Raw genomic sequence first — 25,142 nt, forward strand, 5'->3', positions numbered from 1 at the left:
ATGCAGAGACTGAAGAGCCGACAGGACGGAGGTAAGTGGTTTACCCCCGCCTGTCGGTACAAGTGATCAGGACCCACGCAGCTATGTCACTGACTAACTTAAACGCCACAATCGCTGTGCATCGCGGCATTTAAGGGGGTTAATGACGGGCAGCTACGGGACTGCCTGTCATTAGCTCTGGCTCTGTTATCCAGTCACAGTATGGTGGTATTGGTCAGGTCTGGTGTGGTGGTGTTATCCAGTCACAGAATGGTGGTATTGGTCAGCTCTGGTGTGGTGGTGTTATCCAGTTACAGTATGGCGGTATTGGTCAGGTCTGGTATGGCGGTATTGGTCAGGTCTGGTATGGCGGTGTTATCCAGTCACAGTATGGCGGTATTGGTCAGGTCTGGTGTGGCGGTATTGGTCAGGTGTGGTATGGCAGTGTTATCCAGTCACAGTATGGCAGTATTGGTCAGGTCTGGTATGGCAGTGTTATCCAGTCACAGTATGGCGGTATTGGTCAGGTCTGATATGACAGTTTTATCCAGCACAGTATGGCGGTATTGGTCAGGTCTGGTATGGCGGTGTTATCCAGTCACAGTATGGCGGTATTGGTCAGGTCTGGTATGGTAGTGTTATCCAGTTACAGTATGGTGGTATTGGTCAGGTCTGGTATGGCGGTGTTATCCAGTCACAGTATGGTGGTATTGGTCAGGTCTGGTATGGCGGTGTTATCCAGTCACAGTATGGCGGTATTGGTCAGGTCTGGTATGGCAGTGTTATCCAGTCACAGAATGGCGGTATTGGTCAGCTCTGGTGTGGTGGTGTTAGAGAAATGCATGTGGCCGAAACAAGGCTCCCATTTCTTCCCCAGTAGTCGAGTGCTTTTACTAGGATTATTGGCTATACGCCTATAGGTTACCGCATGAGGGTCTGGTTTTGGCTGCAGGTGTCTATGCCATCCATAGTGCGTCCTGGCTGTTAGTGATAGACTGCCATTCACTGCAAGTGTAGGGACCGGAACTGCGCTCCGATCCTGACAAGTAACCCTATAGACCGCAGGGCCTAGCAGTGTTAGCAGAGTGATAAATCTCTGTATGTTCACCATGGGGGCTCTGTGAAGCGATCTCAGCGTCCAGTTAGCAGCCAGGGCAACTGGAGTCCTCGCTGAGACTTCTGATGTCCTGGCTACAAAAGCTGATCCAACTCTTCCCTGAGTCTGATCAGCTATGCCTGTCAGTGTAACACTGATAGGCATAATGCACTGCAATACTGATCGATACAATGGAGGCCAAATCGGTGGCGGTCTGGAGAGTGATCCCCGGAGCTCTGGGAAAACAGCATTGGTGTCCCCCACGACAGGGAGAGTCAGGAGCAGCGGCAGGTAAATCTTTGCGCCAGTGGCTGCCAGATTAGAATGCGAAAGTAGTGACCGCCGCTGAAGGCCAAACAGCGGCGGCCTGGAGAGGGCTCCCCAGGGCTCAGGCAGGCCAGCAGCAGTGTCCTCCATCGTGGGGAGAGGCAGGAGCGGCATATATTTAAACGTGGACCAGCATGTTGGCTTTATAAGACGCACTTTCCGCCCACTTTGAGGGGAAAAAAGTGGGTTTTATAAAGCAAAAAAAAAGGCTAACTTTTATTTTATTACTTTTAAAAAATGAAAACGTTTTTAAAATAAATGTGCCAACAATTGCTCTATTCTGACCTTTTTAACACTGTCAATTTTTAATCTATGGGGCTATTTAGGGGTTGTTTTTATGCCATAATCTGTTTTTTTCATGGGCACCTCACTTGCATATATGTTTGTGACTTTTTGATCACCTTTTGTTCTATTTTTTAATGGAATGTGATGTGACCAATGTGATGTACCGGCTATTAGCGGTGGTTCTCAGCTGCCGATAGCAACTGGTAGCCGCTGGGTATAGAGAGGCCTTGAGTCATGAGCCCTCTCTATACCCCCCTTAACGTATACGCCGCGATGCAGGTACGGGTTGAAACAAATACAAACAAACAGACTAATAAACCCTGTAAAGTTTTAGTAAAATAAAGGTTTTCCTCTACTGTTTGTCCCGGTGCACCGAGTACTACACCAGGTATCCATCTTCTTATGTTATTATTACTCACCTATCCTCTTCCTTATTTACTGTATGTTCCAGTTCACCTATTCTTTTCCTTATATACTGTATGTTCCAACTTCCTCTTTTCTCTTTTCACTACTTTCTTTCAGCACAGAACAAACTATTATTTTTGGACAGAAACCAAAGCCGCACCTTCTGTTCCATTCATCATATTCACTGTGACTGCTACCTGCTCAGTCCTGGGAAAGGTGATCTACTATTCCCAAATACTGCCCATCTCTAATCTACAGTGAGCCAGGAAGACATGGGGGGGAGAGTTAATAAGTTGTCTTGTTGTTGTTGCCCATAGCAACCAATCACGGCTCAGCTTTCAAATATTTATGAACCCTGGTGAAATGAAACCTGAGCTGTGATTGGTTGCTATAGGCAACAAAGAACTTTCCTACAGTAAATTAGTAAGACTGTTTGATAAATCTGCCTGATTGCTGTTACCCACAATGCAATTGTTATAAAATGTGGAATTTACAAATTTTCCGAAAATTATTCTTTTAACCTATCGGATTTCCACTTCCTATGTGGCATGCATTTGGTAATGGGTTTGGATACAGATTGTCCCATTCATGGAATCCACAAGGAATCAGAAGAAGCTTTGGGTTAATAAGGGACACGTTACCTACATTGTGGACAAATCAGAACAGGAAAGAAAATCTGTGCAGTATGAACAATGGATAGGGTCTAATTAAAAATAATGTGTTTTCACGCAGATTTCGATGTGTAATCCAAGTCAGAATTTACAACAATGTAAATGGCGCCATAGCTTTACAAAGAAACTACTTAGTAAAGCCATAAATTATGGTATATACATGGCTGCTCAGTCCATGAGGCGGCGTGAATTTATTGCCTCAGGTGGTGGTGCTCTGCTGAAACTGAAGGGGGTGTGGGGGTGGCAGTTCAGCCTCCTGCCAATAGGGTTCAGGAAAGCGAGAGTGCTCAAGGACCTGAGTCACATGACCTGCAGATCCTGAAACTTGCAATGTGGAGTGATATCGGTCAGATTGCAGAGAGGAAGAAGGGAGACTAAGAGATGTACTACTGTGTGTATGAAATATATATATGTGTGTGTATCTACTGTATCTGTATGTATTTGTTTATGTATATATTTACTGTATCTGTGTGTGTGTATATAAATGTTTATGTATATATTTACTGTGTATCTGTGTATCAGTGCGAGTATGCGTATATACTGTATTTGTGTATGTCAGTGTGTGTGTGTGTGTGTACTGTATCTGTGTGTATTTTTGTCCGTGTGTGTATGTATGTATGTGTATTGTGGGTGTTTTTGTCTGTGTGTGTATATACAGTATGTTTGTACTGTATCTGTGTCAGTTTGTGTGTGTATGTATGTATCTATCTGTGTGCCTTTAGGTACGTGTGTGTATATACAGTATCTGTGTCAGTGATGTCTGTCAGTGATTGTGCTTCCAAAAAATGTTCTACAGCAGCTGCTATTTATGTTGACCTCTGAGGGGGGTTGGTTTGGGGTCAGCATTTTAGTTTTTGCCTAAGGCAGCAGAAAAAGAAGAATTGGCCTGGGGTATATATTGTAGGTATTTTAAGTGTGGAAAGATCTTGGCGATTCAGTTTCTTTAAATTGTTCCTGTCATTTGTAATTGCTTTTCATATGTCATCAGACATGTCAAAAGTTATTTATCACGTCTCTTTCCGGCTGTCAATCAAATTGAACTCTTTCGCTTCATTATAGTCTATGAAGTGAAAAGGTTGGATGAGCCAGACACTGACGTACTCTCACCCTGGCTGATATCTGTGAATAAGTCCTGAAAAGTGTTGGCCTACAGGGTTGTTGAGACTTCTTTTTATTGTATGTCTATGTAAACTCATTGTAGTCTGTTATTTCTGTTTTGTTTCCCCAATGTAAATCCCTGTGGGGCATCGTGTAGACTTTATCATATAGACCACATTGGAGAATACAGTCTATGGTAAAATCGCTCCTCTTTTCTTCTGTTTGGAATGACAAGTCCCAGCATAGCAGACCTTCTAGACCTGCTGGGACTAGTAGTTTTGCTTTGACTATGTTCACACAGTGTATTTCTGCACCCATAAAATGCACATTTTACAGGTGAAAATGACCAATAAGTCCCCAAACAGCCCTTTTAAAGCGAATGTACCATCAAGACTATGGAAATGTTTAGTTTTTTTCCAGTACCTTGTTGGCGGCGGTGCTGGGACACTACAGAGAGTGTATGCTGGTGCACCTGCAGACTGAGGTGAAGTGTGGCACAAATGTATGTTGTGCGGATAAATTTTATTGATTCATTTAAATTTAGGTTTAAAAAAAAAAAACAACATAATTGACATTGACACATATTAAAATATATAGTTATTTATCCCTGATAGTGAATGCCCAGAATTGCAGTTTTATTTTGTCTGCCCTCATCCCAGAAAACATTAACGAAAAAGCGATCAAAAACTTCCATCTACCTAAAAAGGGTGCCAACAAAAACTAGAGGGAAAAAAACCCTTACATAACTCTATAAATAATAAAAATAATATACACAGTGGTCAGAATATGGCGATTTAAAAAAAAAGAAAAATCTTGCCCCTCAAATAAAATATATCGCCCCAAACACAGGCGAAATTACAAACAAACTTTTTTTTTTTTTTTTTTGGGGGGGGGGGGGGGGGGGGGGGGGGTTTCCATTTCACATCACAAATTTCCATGGATGCCCATCTCTAAACATCATTTTTTGTGAGTTTATGAATAAATCCAATAAGTTGGGTGGTGTCCAAAATCAGCTCTAACCTAATGTAGGTTTCTACTACAATTTACGTGCTATGAAAATTTTGTGCCTTTTTGTCTCTCTAATCCAAGTGCAGGGCTTAATAACAGGAAACGCCGTTTCCTGGTCTTAAGACGTGAAGTGGCTGCCCCGCTTAACCAATTAGTTGCTGTAGTAGTTTGCCGCCTCTCCCATGGAGTTCTAAGACCAGGAAGTGGTCGCACACCGTGGGACCGGAGCAGTGGGATGTGGTTAGCAGTGCTGGAGCCATGGATGTAAGTGGATGTAAATATTTTCACCAACCCCCTCCCCGGGCATTGACAAAAAGGGGGCTCACAATCGGAACACCCCTTCAAATATATGGAGATCTCTATAGGAGAAATCTGTCACTCATAGCCAGTGAATCACCCTGATGACTTGGTACGCCATTCCTGACAGAAGTTACAGCTATTACCACTATGGCGCAGTCGTTCAGTAAATAATAATAATAATATTAATAATAATTTTTTATTTATATAGCGCCAACAGATTCCGCAGCACTTTACAATTCTGGGGGTACATAAGTAGACAAAAAATAGACGTTACAATCAATTCTTATCGTAATAGACCAGTTAGTGATTGAGAAGCATGGGGGACTGACAAGATTCCTTAAACTTTAGGAAAAGTACACATAACTTATGGTTCTTTAACAATCAGGAACAACATTTGTGGAGTATTTGAAACAGTTTGAGTGGTGATGCCTGTCAAAAGCAATAGCATGTGTGTACTAAAGGTCTCTAAGTACAAGAATTGTCGATAGATTTCTTACATTAAACGTGGCTGTAACAACAACTTTTTTATATCACTACAGGAAGTACAACCGACACAACAACACAGACGTCACCTCAAGAAATAAAAATATCATCACTAACAAGTACAGAAACAAGTGCTACAGGGACATCAGAAACAACAGAAGCTATTACTAGTGACACTACAATCCCTCGAACTACAGATGATGAAACAACAGAGACTTCACCCGACACAACAAGCGCATCATCCCTAATAAGTAAAGCAGGAACATCAGCAACAACACAACCTATAACTAGTGACACTACGACCACTACTCCATCCATCAGTGATGCAACAACACAGACATCACCACAAGCAACAAGCACATCATCCGTAATAAGTAAAGCAGGAACATCAGCAACAACACAACCTATAACTAGTGACACTACGACCACTACTCCATCCATCAGTGATGCAACAACACAGACGTCACCAAAAGCAACAAGCAAATCATCTCTAACAAGCATCGAAATAAGTGATGCAGGGACATCTATCACTACTGACACTACAATCCCTCTAACTACAGGATATGAAACAACAGAGACTTCACCTGACAAGACAAGCACATTATCCTTAACAGATACAAAAATAAGTGAGGCAGGAACATCAGAAACAACACAACCTATCACTAGTGATACTACAATCCCTCTAACTACAGGCAATCAAACAACGGAGACGTCACCTAACGCGACAAACGAAACATCTTTAACAAGTACAGAAACCAATATTGCAGAAACATCATCAAAAACACAACCTGTGACAAGTGATGCCGTAATACAGACGTCACCACAAGCAACAAGCACATCTCTAAGAAGTACAGAAACAAATGCTGCGGGACCATCAGAAACAGCAGAATCTATCACTAGTGACACTACAATCCCTCTAACTACAGGAGATAAAACAGCAGAGACTTCCCCCAACACAACAATCACATTATCCTTAACAAGTACAGAAAGAAGTTCTTTAGGAGCATCAACAACACAACCTATCACTAGTGACACTACAATTCCTGTAAGTACAGGCGAAAAAACAGCAGAGACGTCACCCGACACAACAAGCACATCATCCTTAACAAGTACAGAAACAAACACTGCAGAAGCATCAAAAACACAACCTATCACTAGTGACACTACTACTACTACTTCATTCACCAGTGACGCAACAACACAGATGTCACCCCAAGCAACAAGCACATTATCACTAACAAATACAGAAACAAGTGCTGCAGAAACAGCAGAATCTATCACCAGTGACGCTACAATCCCTCTAACTACAGGAGATAAAACAACAGAGACGTCACCCGTTGCAACAAGCACATCATCCATAACAAGGAAAGAAACAAATACTGCAGAAACATCATCAAAAACACAACCTATCACTAGTGACACTACTACTACTCAGTCTACTAGTGGTGCAGCAACACAGATGTCACCCCAAGCAACAAGCACATCATCCCCAACAAGTACAGGAACAAGTACTGCAGGTCCATTAGAAACAACAGAACTTTCTCCTAGTGACACTACAATGATTCTAACTACAGGCGATAAAACAACTCAGACTTCACCCGACACAACAAGCACATCATCACTAACAAGTACAGGAACAAGTACTGCAGGAATAGCAACAACACAACCTATCACCAGGGACGCTCCTACTATTACTCCATTCAACAGTGATGGAACACCACAGACGTCACCCCAAGTAACAAGCACAATATCCCTAACAAATACAGAAACAAGCGCTGCAAGAACATCAGAAACAACACAACCTATCACTAGTGACACTACTATTACTTTTACTACATCCAGCAGTGATGCAACATCACAGCCGTCACCCAAAGAAACAAGCACATCATCCCTAACAAGTACAGAAACAAGTGCTGCAGTAATATCAGAACCTAGCACTAATAACAGTATTATCCCTCTAAATACAGGAGATAAAACAACAGGGACATCACCCGACGCAACAAGCACATTATCTTTAACAAGTGAAGGAACAAGTATCGCAGGAACATCATCAAAAACACCACTTATAATGACTGACACTACTACTACTACTGTTTCCATAAGTGATTCAACATTACAGACATCAGTGCAACCAACAAGCACATCATCCCTAACAAGCATAGAAACAAGTGTTAGAGGGACATCAGGAACAGCAGAACCTATCACTAGTGGCACTACAATCCCTCTAACTACAGGGGATAAAACAACAGGGACTTCACCCAACACGGCAAGCACATCATCTATAACAAGTACAGAAACAAATGCTGAAGCAATATCACTAACAACACAACCTATAACTAGTGGCAGTATAACACTAACCACCAGTGATGCATCAACAAAGACGTTACCTCAAGAAACAAGCACATTATCGCTAATAAGTACAGAAACAAGCGCTGCAGGAACATCAGAAACAGCAGGATCTACAACTAGTGACACTACAATCCCTCTAAATACAGGCGATAAAACAACAGAGACTTCACCCGATTCAACAAGCACATTATCCTTAACAAGTACAGTAGCAAGTTTTGCAGGAATATCATCAGAAACACAACCTATAACGAGTGACACTACCACTACTAGTATATCAACCATTGATGCAATAACACAGACGTCACATGAAGCAACAAGCTCATCATCCCTAACAAGTACAGAAACAAGTGCTGCAGAAACATCATCAAAAACACAACCTATCACTAGTGACACTACAATCCCTCAAACTACAGGCGATCAAACAGAGACGTCACCTAACACAACAAATGAAACATCTTTAACAAGTACAGAAACCAATATTGTAGAAACATCATCAGAAGAACAACCTGTAATAAGTGACACTACTACTACTCTGTTCACCAGTGATGCCGTAATACAGACGTCACCCCAAGCAACAAGCACATCATCACTAACAAGTACTGAAACAAGTACTGCGGGACCACCAGAAACAGCAAAATCTATCACTAGTGACACTACAATCCCTCTAACTACAGAAGATAAAACAGCTGAGACTTCACCCAACACAACAAGCACATCATCTATAACAAGTACAGAAAGAAGTACAGCAGGAGCATCAAGAACACAACCTATAACTAGTGACACTACTACTACTTCATCAACCAGTGACGCACCAACGCAGATGTCACCCCAAGCTACAAGCACATCATCACTAACAAGTGCAGAAACAAGTACTGCGGGACCACCAGGAACAGCAGAATCTATTACTAGTGACACTACAATCCCTCTAACTACAGGCGATAAAACAACAGAGACTTCACCCAACACAACAAGCACATCATCCTTAACAAGTACAGAAACAAACACTGCAGAAGCATCAAAAACACAACCTATCACTAGTGACACTACTACTACTACTTCATTCACCAGTGACGCAACAACACAGATGTCACCCCAAGCAACAAGCACATTATCACTAACAAATACAGAAACAAGTGCTGCAGAAACAGCAGAATCTATCACCAGTGACGCTACAATCCCTCTAACTACAGGGGATAAAACAACAGAGACGTCACCCGTTGCAACAAGCACATCATCCATAACAAGGAAAGAAACAAATACTGCAGAAACATCATCAAAAACGAAACCTATCACTAGTGACACTACTACTACTCAGTCTACTAGTGGTGCAGCAACACAGATGTCACCCCAAGCAACAAGCACATCATCACTAACAAGTACAGAAACAAATATTGCAGAAATAGCAACAACACAACCTATCACCAGTGACACTACTACTATTACTCCATTCACTAGTGATGGAACACCACAGACGTCACCCCAAGTAACAAGCACATCATCCCTAACAAGTACAGAAACAAGCGCTGCAAGAACATCAGAGACAACACAACCTATCACTAGTGACACTACTATTACTTTTACTACATCCAGCAGTGATGCAACAACACAGCCGTCACCCAAAGAAACAAGCACATTATCCCTAACAAGCACAGATACAAGCGCTGCAGAAACATCAGCTACAACACAACCTATCACTACTGACACTACTTTCACTCTAACTACAGGAGATCAAACAACAGGGACTTCACCCAACGCGACAAGCACATTATCCTTAACAGATACAGAAACAAATGTTAAAGGAACATCAGAAACAACAGAACCTATCACTAGTGACACTACAATTCCTCTAACTACAGGCAATGAAACAACAGAGACTTCACCCGATGCAACAAGCACATTATCCCCAATAAGTACAGAAAGAAATACTACAGGAATATCAGCAACAACACAACCTATCACTAGTGACACTTTTACTCCATCCACCAGTGATACAACATTACAGACCTTCCCTCAAGCAACAAGCACATCATCCCCAACAAGTACAGGAACAAGTACTGCAGGAATAGCAACAACACAACCTATCACCAGTGACGCTCCTACTATTACTCCATTCACCAGTGATGGAACACCACAGACGTCACCCCAAGTAACAAGCACAATTTCAATAACAAGTACGGAAACAAGCGCTGCAAGAACATCAGAAACAACACAACCTATCACTAGTGACACTACTATTACTTTTACTACATCCAGCAGTGATGAAACATCACAGCCGTCACCCAAAGAAACAAGCACATCATCCCTAACAAGTACAGAAACAAGTGCTGCAGACACATCATCAAAAACACAACCTATCACTAGTGACACTACAATCCCTCAAACTACAGGCGATCAAACAGAGACGTCACCTAACACAACAAATGAAACATCTTTAACAAGTACAGAAACCAATATTGTAGAAACATCATCAGAAGAACAACCTGTAATAAGTGACACTACTACTACTCTGTTCACCAGTGATGCCGTAATACAGACGTCACCCCAAGCAACAAGCACATCATCACTAACAAGTACTGAAACAAGTACTGCGGGACCACCAGAAACAGCAAAATCTATCACTAGTGACACTACAATCCCTCTAACTACAGGAGATAAAACAGCTGAGACTTCACCCAACACAACAAGCACATCATCCATAACAAGTACAGAAAGAAGTACAGCAGGAGCATCAAGAACACAACCTATAACTAGTGACACTACTACTACTTCATCAACCAGTGACGCACCAACGCAGATGTCACCCCAAGCTACAAGCACATCATCACTAACAAGTACAGAAACAAGTACTGCGGGACCACCAGAAACAGCAGAATCTATCACTAGTGACACTACAATCCCTCTAACTACAGGCGATAAAACAACAGAGACTTCACCCAACACAACAAGCACATCATCCTTAACAAGTACAGAAACAAACACTGCAGAAACATCAAAAACACAACCTATCACTAGTAACACTACTACTACTACTTCATTCACCAGTGACGCAACAACACAAATGTCACCCCAAGCAACAAGCACATTATCACTAACAAATACAGAAACAAGTGCTGCAGAAACAGCAGACTCTATCACCAGTGACACTACAATCCCTCTAACTACAGGGGATAAAACAACAGAGACGTCACCCGTTGCAACAAGCACATCATCCATAACAAGGAAAGAAACAAATACTGCAGAAACATCATCAAAAACGAAACCTATCACTAGTGACACTACTACTACTCAGTCTACTAGTGGTGCAGCAACACAGATGTCACCCCAAGCAACAAGCACATCATCACTAACAAGTACAGAAACAAATATTGCAGAAATAGCAACAACACAACCTATCACCAGTGACGCTCCTACTATTACTCCATTCACTAGTGATGGAACACCACAGACGTCACCCCAAGTAACAAGCACATCATCCCTAACAAGTACAGAAATAAGTGCTGCAGGAACATCAGTAACAACCGAACCTATCACTAGTGACACTACTACTACTTTTACAACATCCAGCAGTGATGCAACAACACAGCCGTCACCCAAAGAAACAAGCACATTATCCCTAACAAGCACAGATACAAGCGCTGCAGAAACATCAGCTACAACACAACCTATCACTACTGACACTACTTTCACTCTAACTACAGGAGATCAAACAACAGGGACTTCACCCAACGCAACAAGCACATTATCCTTAACAGATACAGAAACAAATGTTACAGGAACATCAGAAACAACAGAACCTATCACTAGTGACACTACAATTCCTCTAACTACAGGCAATGAAACAACAGAGACTTCACCCGATGCAACAAGCACATTATCCCCAATAAGTACAGAAACAAATACTACAGGAATATCAGCAACAACACAACCTATCACTAGTGACACTTTTACTCCATCCACCAGTGATACAACATTACAGACCTTCCCTCAAGCAACAAGCACATCATCCCCAACAAGTACAGGAACAAGTACTGCAGGAATAGCAACAACACAACCTATCACCAGTGACGCTCCTACTATTACTCCATTCACCAGTGATGGGACACCACAGACGTCACCCCAAGTAACAAGCACAATATCCCTAACAAATACAGAAACAAGCGCTGCAAGAACATCAGAAACAACACAACCTATCACTAGTGACACTACTACTACTTTTACTACATCCAGCAGTGATGCAACATCACAGCCGTCACCCAAAGAAACAAGCACATCATCACTAACAAGTACAGAAACAAGTGCTGCAGTAATATCAGAACCTAGCACTAATAACAGTATTATCCCTCTAAATACAGGAGATAAAACAACAGGGACATCACCCGACGCAACAAGCACATTATCTTTAACAAGTGAAGGAACAAGTATCGCAGGAACATCATCAAAAACACCACTTATAATGACTGACACTACTACTACTACTGTTTCCATAAGTGATTCAACATTACAGACATCAGTGCAACCAACAAGCACATCATCCCTAACAAGCATAGAAACAAGTGTTGGAGGGACATCAGGAACAGCAGAACCTATCACTAGTGGCACTACAATGCCTTTAACTACAGGAGATAAAACAACAGGGACTTCACCCAACATGGCAAGCATGTCATCTATAACAAGTACAGAAACAAATGCTGAAGCAATATCACTAACAACACAACCTATAACTAGTGGCAGTATAACGCTATCCACCAGTGATGCAACAACACAGCCGTCACCACAAGAAACAAGCACATTTTTGCTAACAAGTACAGAAACAAGTGCTGCAGAAACATCAGAAACAGCAGGACCTACAACTAGTGACACTACAATCCCTCTAACTACAGGCAATCAAACAACAGGGACATCGCCTGATGCAACAAGCACATCATGTTTAACAAGTACAGGAACAAGTATTGCAGGAATATCATCAAAAACACAACCTATAACAGCTGACACTACTACTATTACTAGAATATCAACCATTGATGCAATACCACAGACGTCACACCAAGCAACAAGCTCATCATCCCTAAAAAGTATAGAAACAAGTGCTGCAGAAACATCAGAAACAACACAACCTTTCACTAGTGACACTACAATCCCTCTAACTACAGGCGATCAAACAGCTGAGACTTCACCCAATACAACAAGCACATCATCCATAACAAGTACAGAAAGAAGTACAGCAGGAGCATCAACAACAACACAACCTATCACTAGTGACACTACAATTCCTGTAACTACAGGAGAAAAAACAACAGAAACTTTACCTGTCACAACAAGGACATCATCCATAACAAGTTCAGAAACAAATGCTGCAGCAATATCACTATTAACACAACCTATAACTAGTGGCAGTATAACTCTATCCACCAGTGATGCATCAACAAAGACGTTACCTCAAGAAACAAGCACATTATCGCTTACAAGTACAGAGACAAGTGCTGCAGGAGCATCAGTAACAGCAGGACCTACAACTAGTGACACTACAATCCCTCTAACTACAGGCGATCAAACAACAGAGACGTCACCCGATGCAACAAGCACATCATCCATAACAAGGAAAGATACAAGTACTGCAGTAACATCATCAAAAATACAACCTATCACCAGTGACACTACTACTACCACTTCATCCACCAGTGATACAACAACACAGATGTCACCCACAAGCTCATCATCAATGACAAGTACAGAAACAAGTGCTGCAGAAACAGCAGAACCTATCACTACTGACACTACAAACCATCTAACTACAGGCGATGAAAAAACAGCGACTTCATCCGACCTAACAAGCACATCATCTTTAACAGATACAGAAACAAGTGCTACAGGAACATCAGAAACAACAGAACCTATCACTAGTGACACTACAATCCCTCTAACTACAGGCAATGAAATAACAGAGACTTCCCCCTACGCAACAACCACATCATCTTTAATAAGTACAGAAACAAATATTGCAGAAACATCCAAAACACAACCCATAATAAGTGACACTACTACTACTCCATCAACTAGTGATGCAACAACAAAGACGTCACCCCAAGCCACAAGCACATCATCACTAACAAGTACAGAAAGAGCAGAACCTAGGACTACTGACACTAACATCCCTCTAACTACAGGTGATGAAACAACAGAGACAAGCACATCATCATTTACAAGTACAGAAACAGATACTGCAGGAACATCAGTAACAACACAACCTACATCTCATCCTGCCACTAGCAACACTACTACTACTTCATCAACAACTAGTGATGGAGAAACACAGACGTCACCCAACGCAACAAGCACATCCTCCCCAGCAAGTACAGAAGCAAGTACAGCAGAGTCAACCGAACCTATCACTACTGACACTACAATCCCTCTAACTACAGGCGGTAAAATAACAGAGACGTCACCCAATGTAACAAGCACATCATCCCTAATAAGTACAGTAACAAGTACCGCAGGAACATCACCTACAATTGAACCTCTCACTAGTGACACTACAACTACTACGACTACATCTACTTCTACTACCGATGGGATAACACAGACATCACTTGAAGCAATAAATACATTATCTCTAAAAATTACAGGAACCAGTAGAGCAGGAACATCAGAAACAACAAAACCTACAACTAGTGACACTACAATCCCTCTAACTGCAGGCAATGAAACAATAGAGACTTCATCCCAAACAACAATTATATCACCCCCAACAAGTACAGAATCAAAAACAGCTGTAACATCCCCACCAACTCAACCGATCACTAATGACATTACTACTACTACTTCATCCACTAGTGATGGAGAAACACAGACATCACCCCAAGGAACAAGAACTTCATCCCTAACAAGTACAGGAACAAGTACAGCAGGAACATCAGCAACAACCCACCTTATCAGTAGTGACACTATTACTACTACTTTGACTACTTCATCCACTAGTGAGGAAACAAAACAGACAATATCCCAAGAAACAGGCACCTTATCTCTGACAGAAACAAATACAACAGTAACATTGGAAACAACCGAACCTATCACTAGTGACATTACAATCCCTCTAACTACAGGCGATAAAGCAACAGAGACGTCACTCAACACAACAAGCACATCATCCTTAACAAGTACAGAAACAAGTACTACAGGAAAATTAGCAACAATACAACCTATTTCTAGTGACACTACAACAATTACTCCATCCAGCAGTGATGCAACAACATCAAGCACATCATCCCTAACAAGTACAGAAACAAGTGCTGCAGGTACCTCAGAAACAGCAGAACCTATCCCTAGTAACACTACTACCACTACCCCACCCACCAGTGATACAACAACACAGACGTCACCTCAAGCAAAAACAAGTACAGAAACAACTCAAACTATCGCTAGTGACGTAGCGACTACTTCTCCTACTACTCTACCCACCAATGAAGCAACACACACATCATCCGTAACAAGTACAGAAACAAGATCAGCAGAAATAACAGAACCTATCACCGGTGATACTACAATCCCTCTCGCTACAGTCGATAAAACAACAGAGACGTCGCCCGATGCAACAAGAACATCATCTTTAACAAGTACAGAAACAAATACTGCAGGAGCATCATCAAAAACACAACCTATAACAAGTGACTCTACTACCACTTCATCAACCAGTGAACAGACGTCACCCCAAACAAAAAGCACATCATCCTCAACAAGTACAGAAACAAGTACTGCGGGACCATCAGAAACAACAGAAGTTATGACTAGTGACACTACAATTTATCTAACTACAAGCGATCAAACAACACAGACTTCACCCTACACAACAACCACATCATCTTTAATAAGAACAGAAACAAATATTGCAGAAACATCCAAAACACAACCCATAACAAGTGACACTACCACTACTCTATCAACTAGTGATGCAACAACAAAGACGTCACCCCAAGCCACAAGCACATTATCACTAACAAGTACTGGAGGAATATCAGCAACATCACAACCTACCACTAGTGACACTACAATTCCTGTAACTACAGGAGAAAAAACAACAGAGGTGTCACTTGTCACGTCAAGGACATCATCCATAACAAGTTCAGAAACAAATGCAGCAGCAATATTACTAACAACACAACCTATAACTAGTGGCACTATAACTCTATCCACCAGTGATGCTACAACACAGCCGTTATCTCAAGAAACAAGCAGATTATTGCTAACAAGTACAAAGACAATTGCTGCAGGAGCATCAGTAACAGCAAGACCTACAACTAGCGACACTACAATCCCTCTAACTACAGGCAATCAAACAGCAGAGACGTCACCCGACGCAACAAGCACATTATTCTTAGCAAGTACAGAAAAAAGTACTGCAGCAACATCATCAAAAAATCAACCTATAGCGAGTGACACTACTACTACTACACCATCCACCAGTGATGCAACAACACAGACGTCACCCCAAGCAACAAACACATCATCACTAAGAAGTACAAAAACAAGTGCAGCAGAAACAGCAGAACCTATCACTGCTGACACTACAATCCATCTAACTACAGGCGATAAAGCAACGGAGATGTCACTCAAGGCAACAAGCACATCATCCTTAACAAGTACAGAAACAAGTACTACAGGAAAATTAGCAACAATCCAACCTATTACTAGTGACACTACAACAATTACTCCATCCACCAGTGATGCGACAACACAGGCGTCACCCCAGGCAACAAGCACATTATTGCTAACAAGTACAGAAACAAGTGCTACAGGTACCTCAGAAACAACAAAACCTATCACTACTGACACTACAATCCCTCTAACTACAGGCGATAAAACAACAGAGACGTCACCCCACGCAACAAGGACAAGTACGGCAGGAAATTTAGCAACAACAACACAGACAACACCTCAAGCAACTAGCACACCATCTCTAACAAGTACAGCAACAAGTACTGCAGGAACATCATCAAAAACACAACCTATAGCGAGTGACACTACTACCACGTCATCCACCAGTGATGCAACAATACAGACGTCACCCCAAACAACAAACACATCATCACTAACAAGTACAGAAACAAGTGCAGCAGAAACAACAGAACGTATCACTACTGACACTACAATCCATCGAACTACAGGCGATAAAACAACAGAGACGTCACTCGATGCAACAAGGACAAGTACGGCAGGAAAATTAGCAACAACAACACAGACAACACCTCAAGCAACTAGCACACCATCTCTAACAAGTACAGAAACAAGTGCTATAGGTACCTCAGAAACAACAAAACCTATCACTACTGACACTACAATCCCTCTAACTACAGGCGATAAAAGAACAGAGACATCACCCGACGCAACAAGGACAAGTACGGCAGGAAATTTAGCAACAACAACACAGACATCACCTCAAGCAACTAGCACACCATCTCTAACAAGTACAGAAACAAGTGCTGCAGGTACCTCAGAAACAGCAGAACCTATCACCAGTAACAGTACTACCACTACCCCACCCACCAGTGATACAACAACACAGACGTCACCTCATGCAAAAACAAGTACAGAAACAAGTGCTGCAAAAACAACTCAAACTATGGCTAGTCACAAGATGACGCCTCCTCCTCCTACTACTCCACCCACCAATGGAGCAACACGCACATCATCCCTAACAAGTACAGAAACAACAGAACCTATCACCGGTGACACTACAATCCCTCTCGCTACAGTCGATAAAACAACAGAGACGTCACCCGATGCAACAAGCACATCATCCCTAAAAAGTATAGAAACAAGTACAGCAGGAACATCAGCCACAACTCATCCTATCACTAGTGACGTTATTACTACTACGACTGCTTCATCCACTAGTGAGGTAACAAAACAGACCTCACCCCAAGCAACAACCACTTCCTCCCTATCAAGTTCAGACACAAGTTCAGAAGGAACATCAGCTACCACTGGGACCGATACTGAAAGTGCTGTCTCTAACACCACAGATTCTACTGGTAGTGAAAACTTAGTTATTGCTTCTACTTCAGTCCCAACTACCATCTATAATAGTACCCCAACTAGAACTGTACCTACTGTTTCTAACACCACAGATTCTACTGGTAGTGAAAACTCAGTTATTGCTTCTACGTCAGTCCCAACTACCATCTATAATAGTACTCCGACTAGAACAGCATCTACTGTTTCTGGAACGGTTATCAGTACTGCTGCCACATCAGGAATAGGTACTACAAGCAGTGGTTCCTCATCAGGTTTAGCTGGTACCACTACTACAGTGAATATTGGTACTGTATCTGTGACTTCCATTAATAGTACTTCTATATCATCTACTAGAGGCTCTAATGATACTCAGAACACTGATTCTAATACAAGAGGTCCTGATGTCCTTATTAATTCTATAACAGTACCTGGAACCATTAATAGCAGTACCATGACTTCTTCTGAATCCACTATTTCCAGGACTCTTAGCAGTACAACTACCACATCAGGACACAGTGCTACAAGCGGTGGTACGTCATCAGATTTAACTAATACCACAATACATTTCCCCACCATATCGAGAAGTTCCATAACTCCTACTGGAAGCTCAGATTCCCCTAACTCTGTTACTACTGCATCAGGTATCAGTAATAACAGTACCACGTCTACTACTCAATCCACTGTTACTATCAGTACTAACTTATCAAGTATGAGCACTATTAGCACCGAAACGTCATCCGACTTAGCTGGTACCACAATGAATATTACCACCACATCTGGACCCAGTAGTTCCATGACTTTTAGAAGTTCTTTTTCTCCTGAAAGTACTGTTTTTAACACAACAGGATCTACTGTTAGCGGGAACGCACTTATTACTACAGCATCAGGTAATAACAGTACCACGTCTACTACTCAGTCCACTGTTACCAGCAGTACTAACTCATCAAGTATGAGCACTATAAGCACAGAAACTTTATCTGACTTAGCTGGTACCACAATGAATATTACCACCACATCTGGACCCAGTAGGTCCATAACTTCTATAAGAAGCTCCTATTCTCCTGAAAGTCCTGGTTTTAACACAACAGGATCTATTGTTAGCGGAAACACACTTATTACTACAGCATCAGGTAATAATAGTACCACGTCAGCTACTGAATCCACTGGTACCAGCAGTACTAACTCACCAGGTGTGAGCACTATTAGCACAGAGACTTCATCAGACTTAGCTGGTACCACAGTGAATATGACCACCACATCTGGACCCAGCAGTTCCATAACTCCTAGAAATTCTAATTTCCCTGAAAGTTCTGGTTTTAACACAACAGGATCTATTGTTAGTGGGAACACACTGATAACTTCTACAACAGTGTCAGGTACCAGTAACAACGGCGCAATGACTACTACTGAATCCACTCTCACCAACAGTACATATTTCTCAAGTATGAGCACTATTAGCACCGAAACTTCATCCAACTTAACTGGTACCACAATGAATCTCACCACCACATCTGGACCCAGTAGGTCCATAACTCCTTCTAGAAGCTCTTATTCTCCTGAAAGTTCTGTTTTTAACACAACAGGATCAACTGTTAGCGGAAACACACTTATTACTACAGCATCAGGTAATAACAGTACCACGTCAACTACTCAATCCACTGTTACCAGCAGTACTAACTCATCAAGTATAAGCACTATTAGCACTGGAATGTCATTAGACTTAGCTGGTACCACAATGAAAATAACCACCACATCTGGACCCAGTAGTTCCATAACTCCTTCTAGAAGTTCCAATTCTTCTGAGAGTGCTGGTTTTAATACAACTGGATCTAAAGTTACTGGGAACACAATGATAACTTCTACAACAGTGTCAGGTACCACTAATAACAGTACCATGTCTACCACTCAATCCACTGTTACTAGCAGTACTAACTTATCAAGTATGAGCACTATTAGCACAGGAGTGTCATCGGATTTAGCTGGTACCACAATGAATATCACCACCACATCTGGACCCAGTAGTTCCATAACTCCTAGAAGCTCTTATTCTCCTGAAAGTTCTGTTTTCAACACAACAGGATCTACTGTTAGCGGAAACACACTTATTACTACAGCATCAGGTAATAACAGTACCTTGTCTAGTCCTAAATCCACTGTTACTATCAGTACTAACTTATCAAGTATGAGCACTATTAGCACCGAAACTTCATCAGACTTAGCTGGTACCACAATTAAAATCACCACTACATCTGGACCCAGCAGTTCCACAACTTCTACTAGACGCTCTTATTCTCCTGAAAGTAATATTTTTAACACAACAGGATCTATTGTTAGCGGAAACGCACTTATTACTACAGCATCGGGTACCAGTAATAACAGTACCACATCTACTACTCAGTCCATTGTTAATAACAGTACTAACTTATCAAGTATGAGCACTACTGGTACTGGTACCACAATGAATATTCCCACTACATCTGGACCCAATAGTTCCATAACTCCTTCGAGAAGTTCTTATTCTGAAAGTTCTGGTTTTAACACAACAGGATCTATTGTTACTGGGAACACACTGATAACTTCTACAACAGTGTCAGGTACCAGTAATAACAGTACCAAATCTACTACTAAATCCATTGTTACTATCAGTACTAACTTATCAAGTATGAGTACTGTTAGCACCGAAACTTCATCTGACTTAGCTGGTACCACAATGAAAATCACCACCACATCTGGACCCCGTAGTTCCACAACTTCTACTAAAAGCTCTTATTCTCCTGAAAGTTCTGTTTTAAAAACAACAGGATCTACTGTTAGCGGGAACACACTTATTACTACAGCATCAGGTACCAGTAATAACAGTACCACGTCTACTACTCAGTCCATTGTTACCAACAGTACTAACTCATCAAGTATGAGCACTATTAGCACCGGAATGTCATCAGACTTAGCTGGTACCACAGTGAATATTACCACCACATCTGGACCCAGCAGTTCCATAACTCCTTCTAGAAGTTCTTATTCTTCTGAAAGTTCTGTTTTTAACACAACAAGATCTATGGTTAGTGGGAGCTCACTGATAACTACAACAGTATCAGGTACCAGTTATAACAGTACCATGTCTACTACTGGATACACTGTTTCCAAAACAGTTACCGGTATGACTACCACATCAGGACAAAGTTCTACAAACACTACTACTTTATCAGATTCAACTGATACCAAAAAACATTTCACCACCACATTGGGACCCAATAATTCCATAACTCCTACTGGAAGCTCAAATTCCCCCATCACCAGTGGATCTACTGTAAGGGGAAGCTCACTGATCTCTTCTACAACAGTGTCAGGTACCAGTAACAATGGCACAATGACTACTAGCAAATCCACTGTAACCAGCACGACTAATACATCCAGTATGAGGACTATAAGCACTGTAAGGACTTCACTAGATTTAACGGGTACCGCAGTAAATGGCACCAACACAACTGGCTCTAGTACTTCTACGACTAGTGGAATCAGCAGTTTTACAGCCTTTACTGGATCCATCACTTCTGAAAACAACAATAATTCCATTTCTACTACAAAATCTATCAACAATGAATCAAATACAGATACTACTACTACTACTACTACTACTCTGACCTCTGGATCAGGCACAGTCAGTGATAACACTACAGCCACAACTTCTAATTTTGGACCCAACACAGCCACATCTACTATAAGCTCTTCAGCTTCAATCTCCAGTAAGTAACATTCACTTAAAGGGGTATTCTGCTCAAACATAACCTTTCATATGTTGCTGAGACTAAGAATTCCTTCCATACTTGTAATTATCTATTCAGTTTCCTTCCACCAGTTTTGAGCTGCTGCTTTCTGCTAAAGACACAAAAAACTGTGTCTGAGCTGGTTAATCACTCTCTGCAACTTTGTAGCAATTTTTTTACTTTACAGTGAATTCATCTGCAACTTGACAGAAAAGCTACAAAGTTGCAGATATAGCCTGCCGGGGACTTATTTACATCAGCCATCTTGGAAGGGAGGAGAGAGGATGGAGAGGCAGAGAGAAAAGCTTACACACAAAGTAGCAGCTTAGAACTTGGGGAAGGAGACTGAATAGATAATAACAAGTATGGAATGAAATGTTGGTCACACCATGGGCAGAAATGTGAAAAATTCAGTGGAATATCCCTTTAAAGTCTTGTGTGTGTGTTGTAGGTGTTTGTGCCATTTTGTTACTACTTGTTATTGTTTTCCAAAACACCATGCATTTCTTTTGTTTCAACAGCCCAGAATGAAGGAACATCTCCAATAAGTACAGGCACCTTCGCTCAAACAACGTCCGACCAGTCTGCAGGTACATAGAAATTAACTATAGGAAACTCTATAATGTTAAATTCCTTCTGTAACGTCCCAGAGTTTTAGTCACCAATGATCAGTCATTCCATGTTTTATAGACCAGTGTTTTATCATCTGATATGGACACATTCAATGTTTAAAAATTAAGAGACTGGAGTTCAATTCTCCCATTAGAAGGCACTGAACATTTCGCTAACTTAGGATTCAAGTGACAGATTAGAAAACCTTCAACATTTTTCAAGGATCAGAGATCTGCAGTAGAAGTAGTAAAAGAGAGATTTTATGTTACTTATATGGAGCTTTTGTTTATTGTTTTAGTTTGATTTTTTTTATTAATCCATTTGCATACCAGTACTTCACTCCGCCATACCAGTACTTCATCATGACATACCAGTGCTTCATCATGACATACCAGTGCTTCATCATGACATACCAGTGCTTCATCATGACATACCAATGCTTCACCATGCCATACCAGTACTTCATTATGACATACCAGTGCTTCATTATGACATACCAATGCTTCACCATGCCATACCAGTACTTCATTATGACATACGAGTACTTCATCATGCCATACCAGTAATTCACCATGCCATACCAGCACTTCATCATGCCATACCAGTAATTCACCATGCCATACCAGCACTTCACCATGCCATACCAGTCCTTCACAATGCCATAAAAGTGCTTCACTATGACATACCAGTACTTCATCATGACATACCAGTACTTCACCATGCCATACCAGTAATTCACCATGCCATACCAGTACTTCATTATGACATACGAGTGCTTCACCATGCCATACCAGTACTTCATCATGACATACCAGTACTTCACCATGCCATACCAGTGTTTCACCATGCCATACCAGTACTTCACCATGCCATACCAGTGCTTCATTATGACATACAAATGCTTCACCATGCCATACCAGTACTTCATCATGACATACCAGTAATTCACCATGCCATACCAGTAATTCACCATGCCATACCAGTGCTTCACAATGCCATACCAGTACTTGACCATGCCATACCAGTACTTCACTATGACATACCAGTACTTCCTAGGGCCATTAGGGTTATATAGGGGGGGGGGGGGGGGGGGGGGTGTCAGGTTAACCAAACCATACTGTTACCTAGGTGGAAAAATAAAAATGCTATAGATTTCAGAATGTAACAATTTTGAGCTTATTGTACATATATATATATATATATATATATATATATATATATATGCATATGTAGTGCTTGTTTTGTATACAGATCAGGGAATGACAATATTTTGTGTCTTTGCAGTTCCATACTGGGGGATCATTTCTCTGGGGCTGATTTCTGTCTTTGGGGTTCTCTTACTAGTAGGATCATTGTTTGGAGTAAGTATCCCCAGGCTGTATGTCCTTTCCAGCACTGTGTGTATTGTCTATAAACCAATAAGCCGGTCCTGATAGATCCCCACCCCCCCATATATCACTTCAAGGGAAACCAATCACATCAAAAATGCCTAATAAGCTTGGGAAATGTGCTCTACATCACCCAGCACATTTCCCATACATGTTTCTATCCCCTGTGTCCCTGCAAAATAAAAGTTATAAACGTACTTTTATAAATTGGCGTCATATGTAAATCACCCCCAACTAGTCATCTGGGCAGTGGGCTGTTTGCAAGTAGTCACTGTCCTATGGGTCCCTGCGATGTAATCACTGGTGGCCTGGGGGATCGTCACTTCTGGCTAATTAGCCATTTAGATGTAGCTGTCAAAGCTAACAGCTGCATTTAAATGGCTGTAAGTAGCACATCCCTGGTGTCTAGTGGTGTCAATATCCCCTCAACGATGCTAGAGGGGGCGATCGCTTCGCAGGGGGATCTTTTCACTGATGCTGATCCTTGCTCAGTAATCCATAGATCTGGGCTGCAGCAGACCAGAGTAATACAGCACTGATCTAATCGATCAGTGCTGTATTAAGTATACTGCTCTGATCTCTATGAGAGATCAGTGCAGTAATAATAAAAGTCCCCAACGGAGACTAAAAATGAAAGTGTGTGGGTAAAAAAAGTTTTTTCCTTAATAAAAAAGTTTGAATTCTCCCTCTTTCCCCATTTTATAAATAAAAATCAACAAATAAACCTATTTGGTATTGCTATGTACACAATCACCCAAAGTTTTAAATTGTCATATTCCTGATTTTGCACAGTGAATGGTGTACAGTAAGCGCAAAACCCCTCTAAAGTGAAAAATTAGTCCGGGAAGGGTTAAGGGAGACAGTTTTTGTTTATCTCCTCCAGTATTTATCAAGATGTTGACAGACATTGATCATGGTTTATCAAAAATCTCTCGCTGGTGTGTAAATCTACCTATAATTACCAGATATAGAAAGCAATTAGTGTATCCCATGGGATCTAGAACCTCAGTTCTCAGTCTGTGGTATATGGATCCAAGGGGGTTACATGCCAACACCCCTGTGCAGTTTTTGGATAGTACTTGGCCCATTAGTTTTTTTTTTATCATTGAGATGTCTATTGATTTCCTGTTTTATGTTCTTCTTCTTCTTGCAGATACTGGCTTGCTTTCAATCCACTGCCACATTGCCTGTAACCAGCTATCCAAGTTATATCAGCCATTTTAGTGGATTAAATACTGCAAGACCAAGTCCATCAGCTCCGATAGAAGAGCGTTACCCAGACTATAGATATATTCCCTAGCGGCATATAACGTCTATGTGATGTGACTATAGATAAAACGTCACCTACTATACAAAGACTGAAGAATGT

The 25,142-nt window shown here is 41.4% G+C and overlaps 1 protein-coding gene across 1 annotated transcript; it reads left to right on the forward strand.

Annotated features, from left to right (window-relative positions):
* LOC138766526 (serine-rich adhesin for platelets-like) lies at nucleotides 1-25,073 on the forward strand. Its single transcript, XM_069944117.1, has 5 exons — nucleotides 1-31; nucleotides 5,709-21,752; nucleotides 22,295-22,363; nucleotides 22,718-23,430; nucleotides 24,927-25,073. The coding sequence occupies exons 1-5, from the start codon at nucleotides 1-3 to the stop codon at nucleotides 25,071-25,073; spliced, it is 17,004 nt and encodes a 5,667-aa protein (XP_069800218.1).
* The last annotated feature ends 69 nt before the right edge of the window (nucleotides 25,074-25,142 follow it).

This window comes from Dendropsophus ebraccatus, chromosome 10 (genome assembly GCF_027789765.1).
Source record: "Dendropsophus ebraccatus isolate aDenEbr1 chromosome 10, aDenEbr1.pat, whole genome shotgun sequence".
In the NCBI taxonomy this organism is placed as follows: domain Eukaryota; kingdom Metazoa; phylum Chordata; class Amphibia; order Anura; family Hylidae; genus Dendropsophus; species Dendropsophus ebraccatus.

What these genes read in the sequence shown, in the direction of transcription:
- LOC138766526 (XM_069944117.1), top strand. Translation starts at nt 1, where the DNA reads ATGCAGAGACTGAAGAGCCGACAGGACGGAG. An exon ending in CTCTTCAGCTTCAATCTCCA is followed by an intron (nt 21,753 to 22,294) that starts GTAAGTAACATT and finishes TTGTTTCAACAG; the next exon opens with CCCAGAATGAAGGAACATCT. An exon ending in AACGTCCGACCAGTCTGCAG is followed by an intron (nt 22,364 to 22,717) that starts GTACATAGAAAT and finishes TTTGCATACCAG; the next exon opens with TACTTCACTCCGCCATACCA.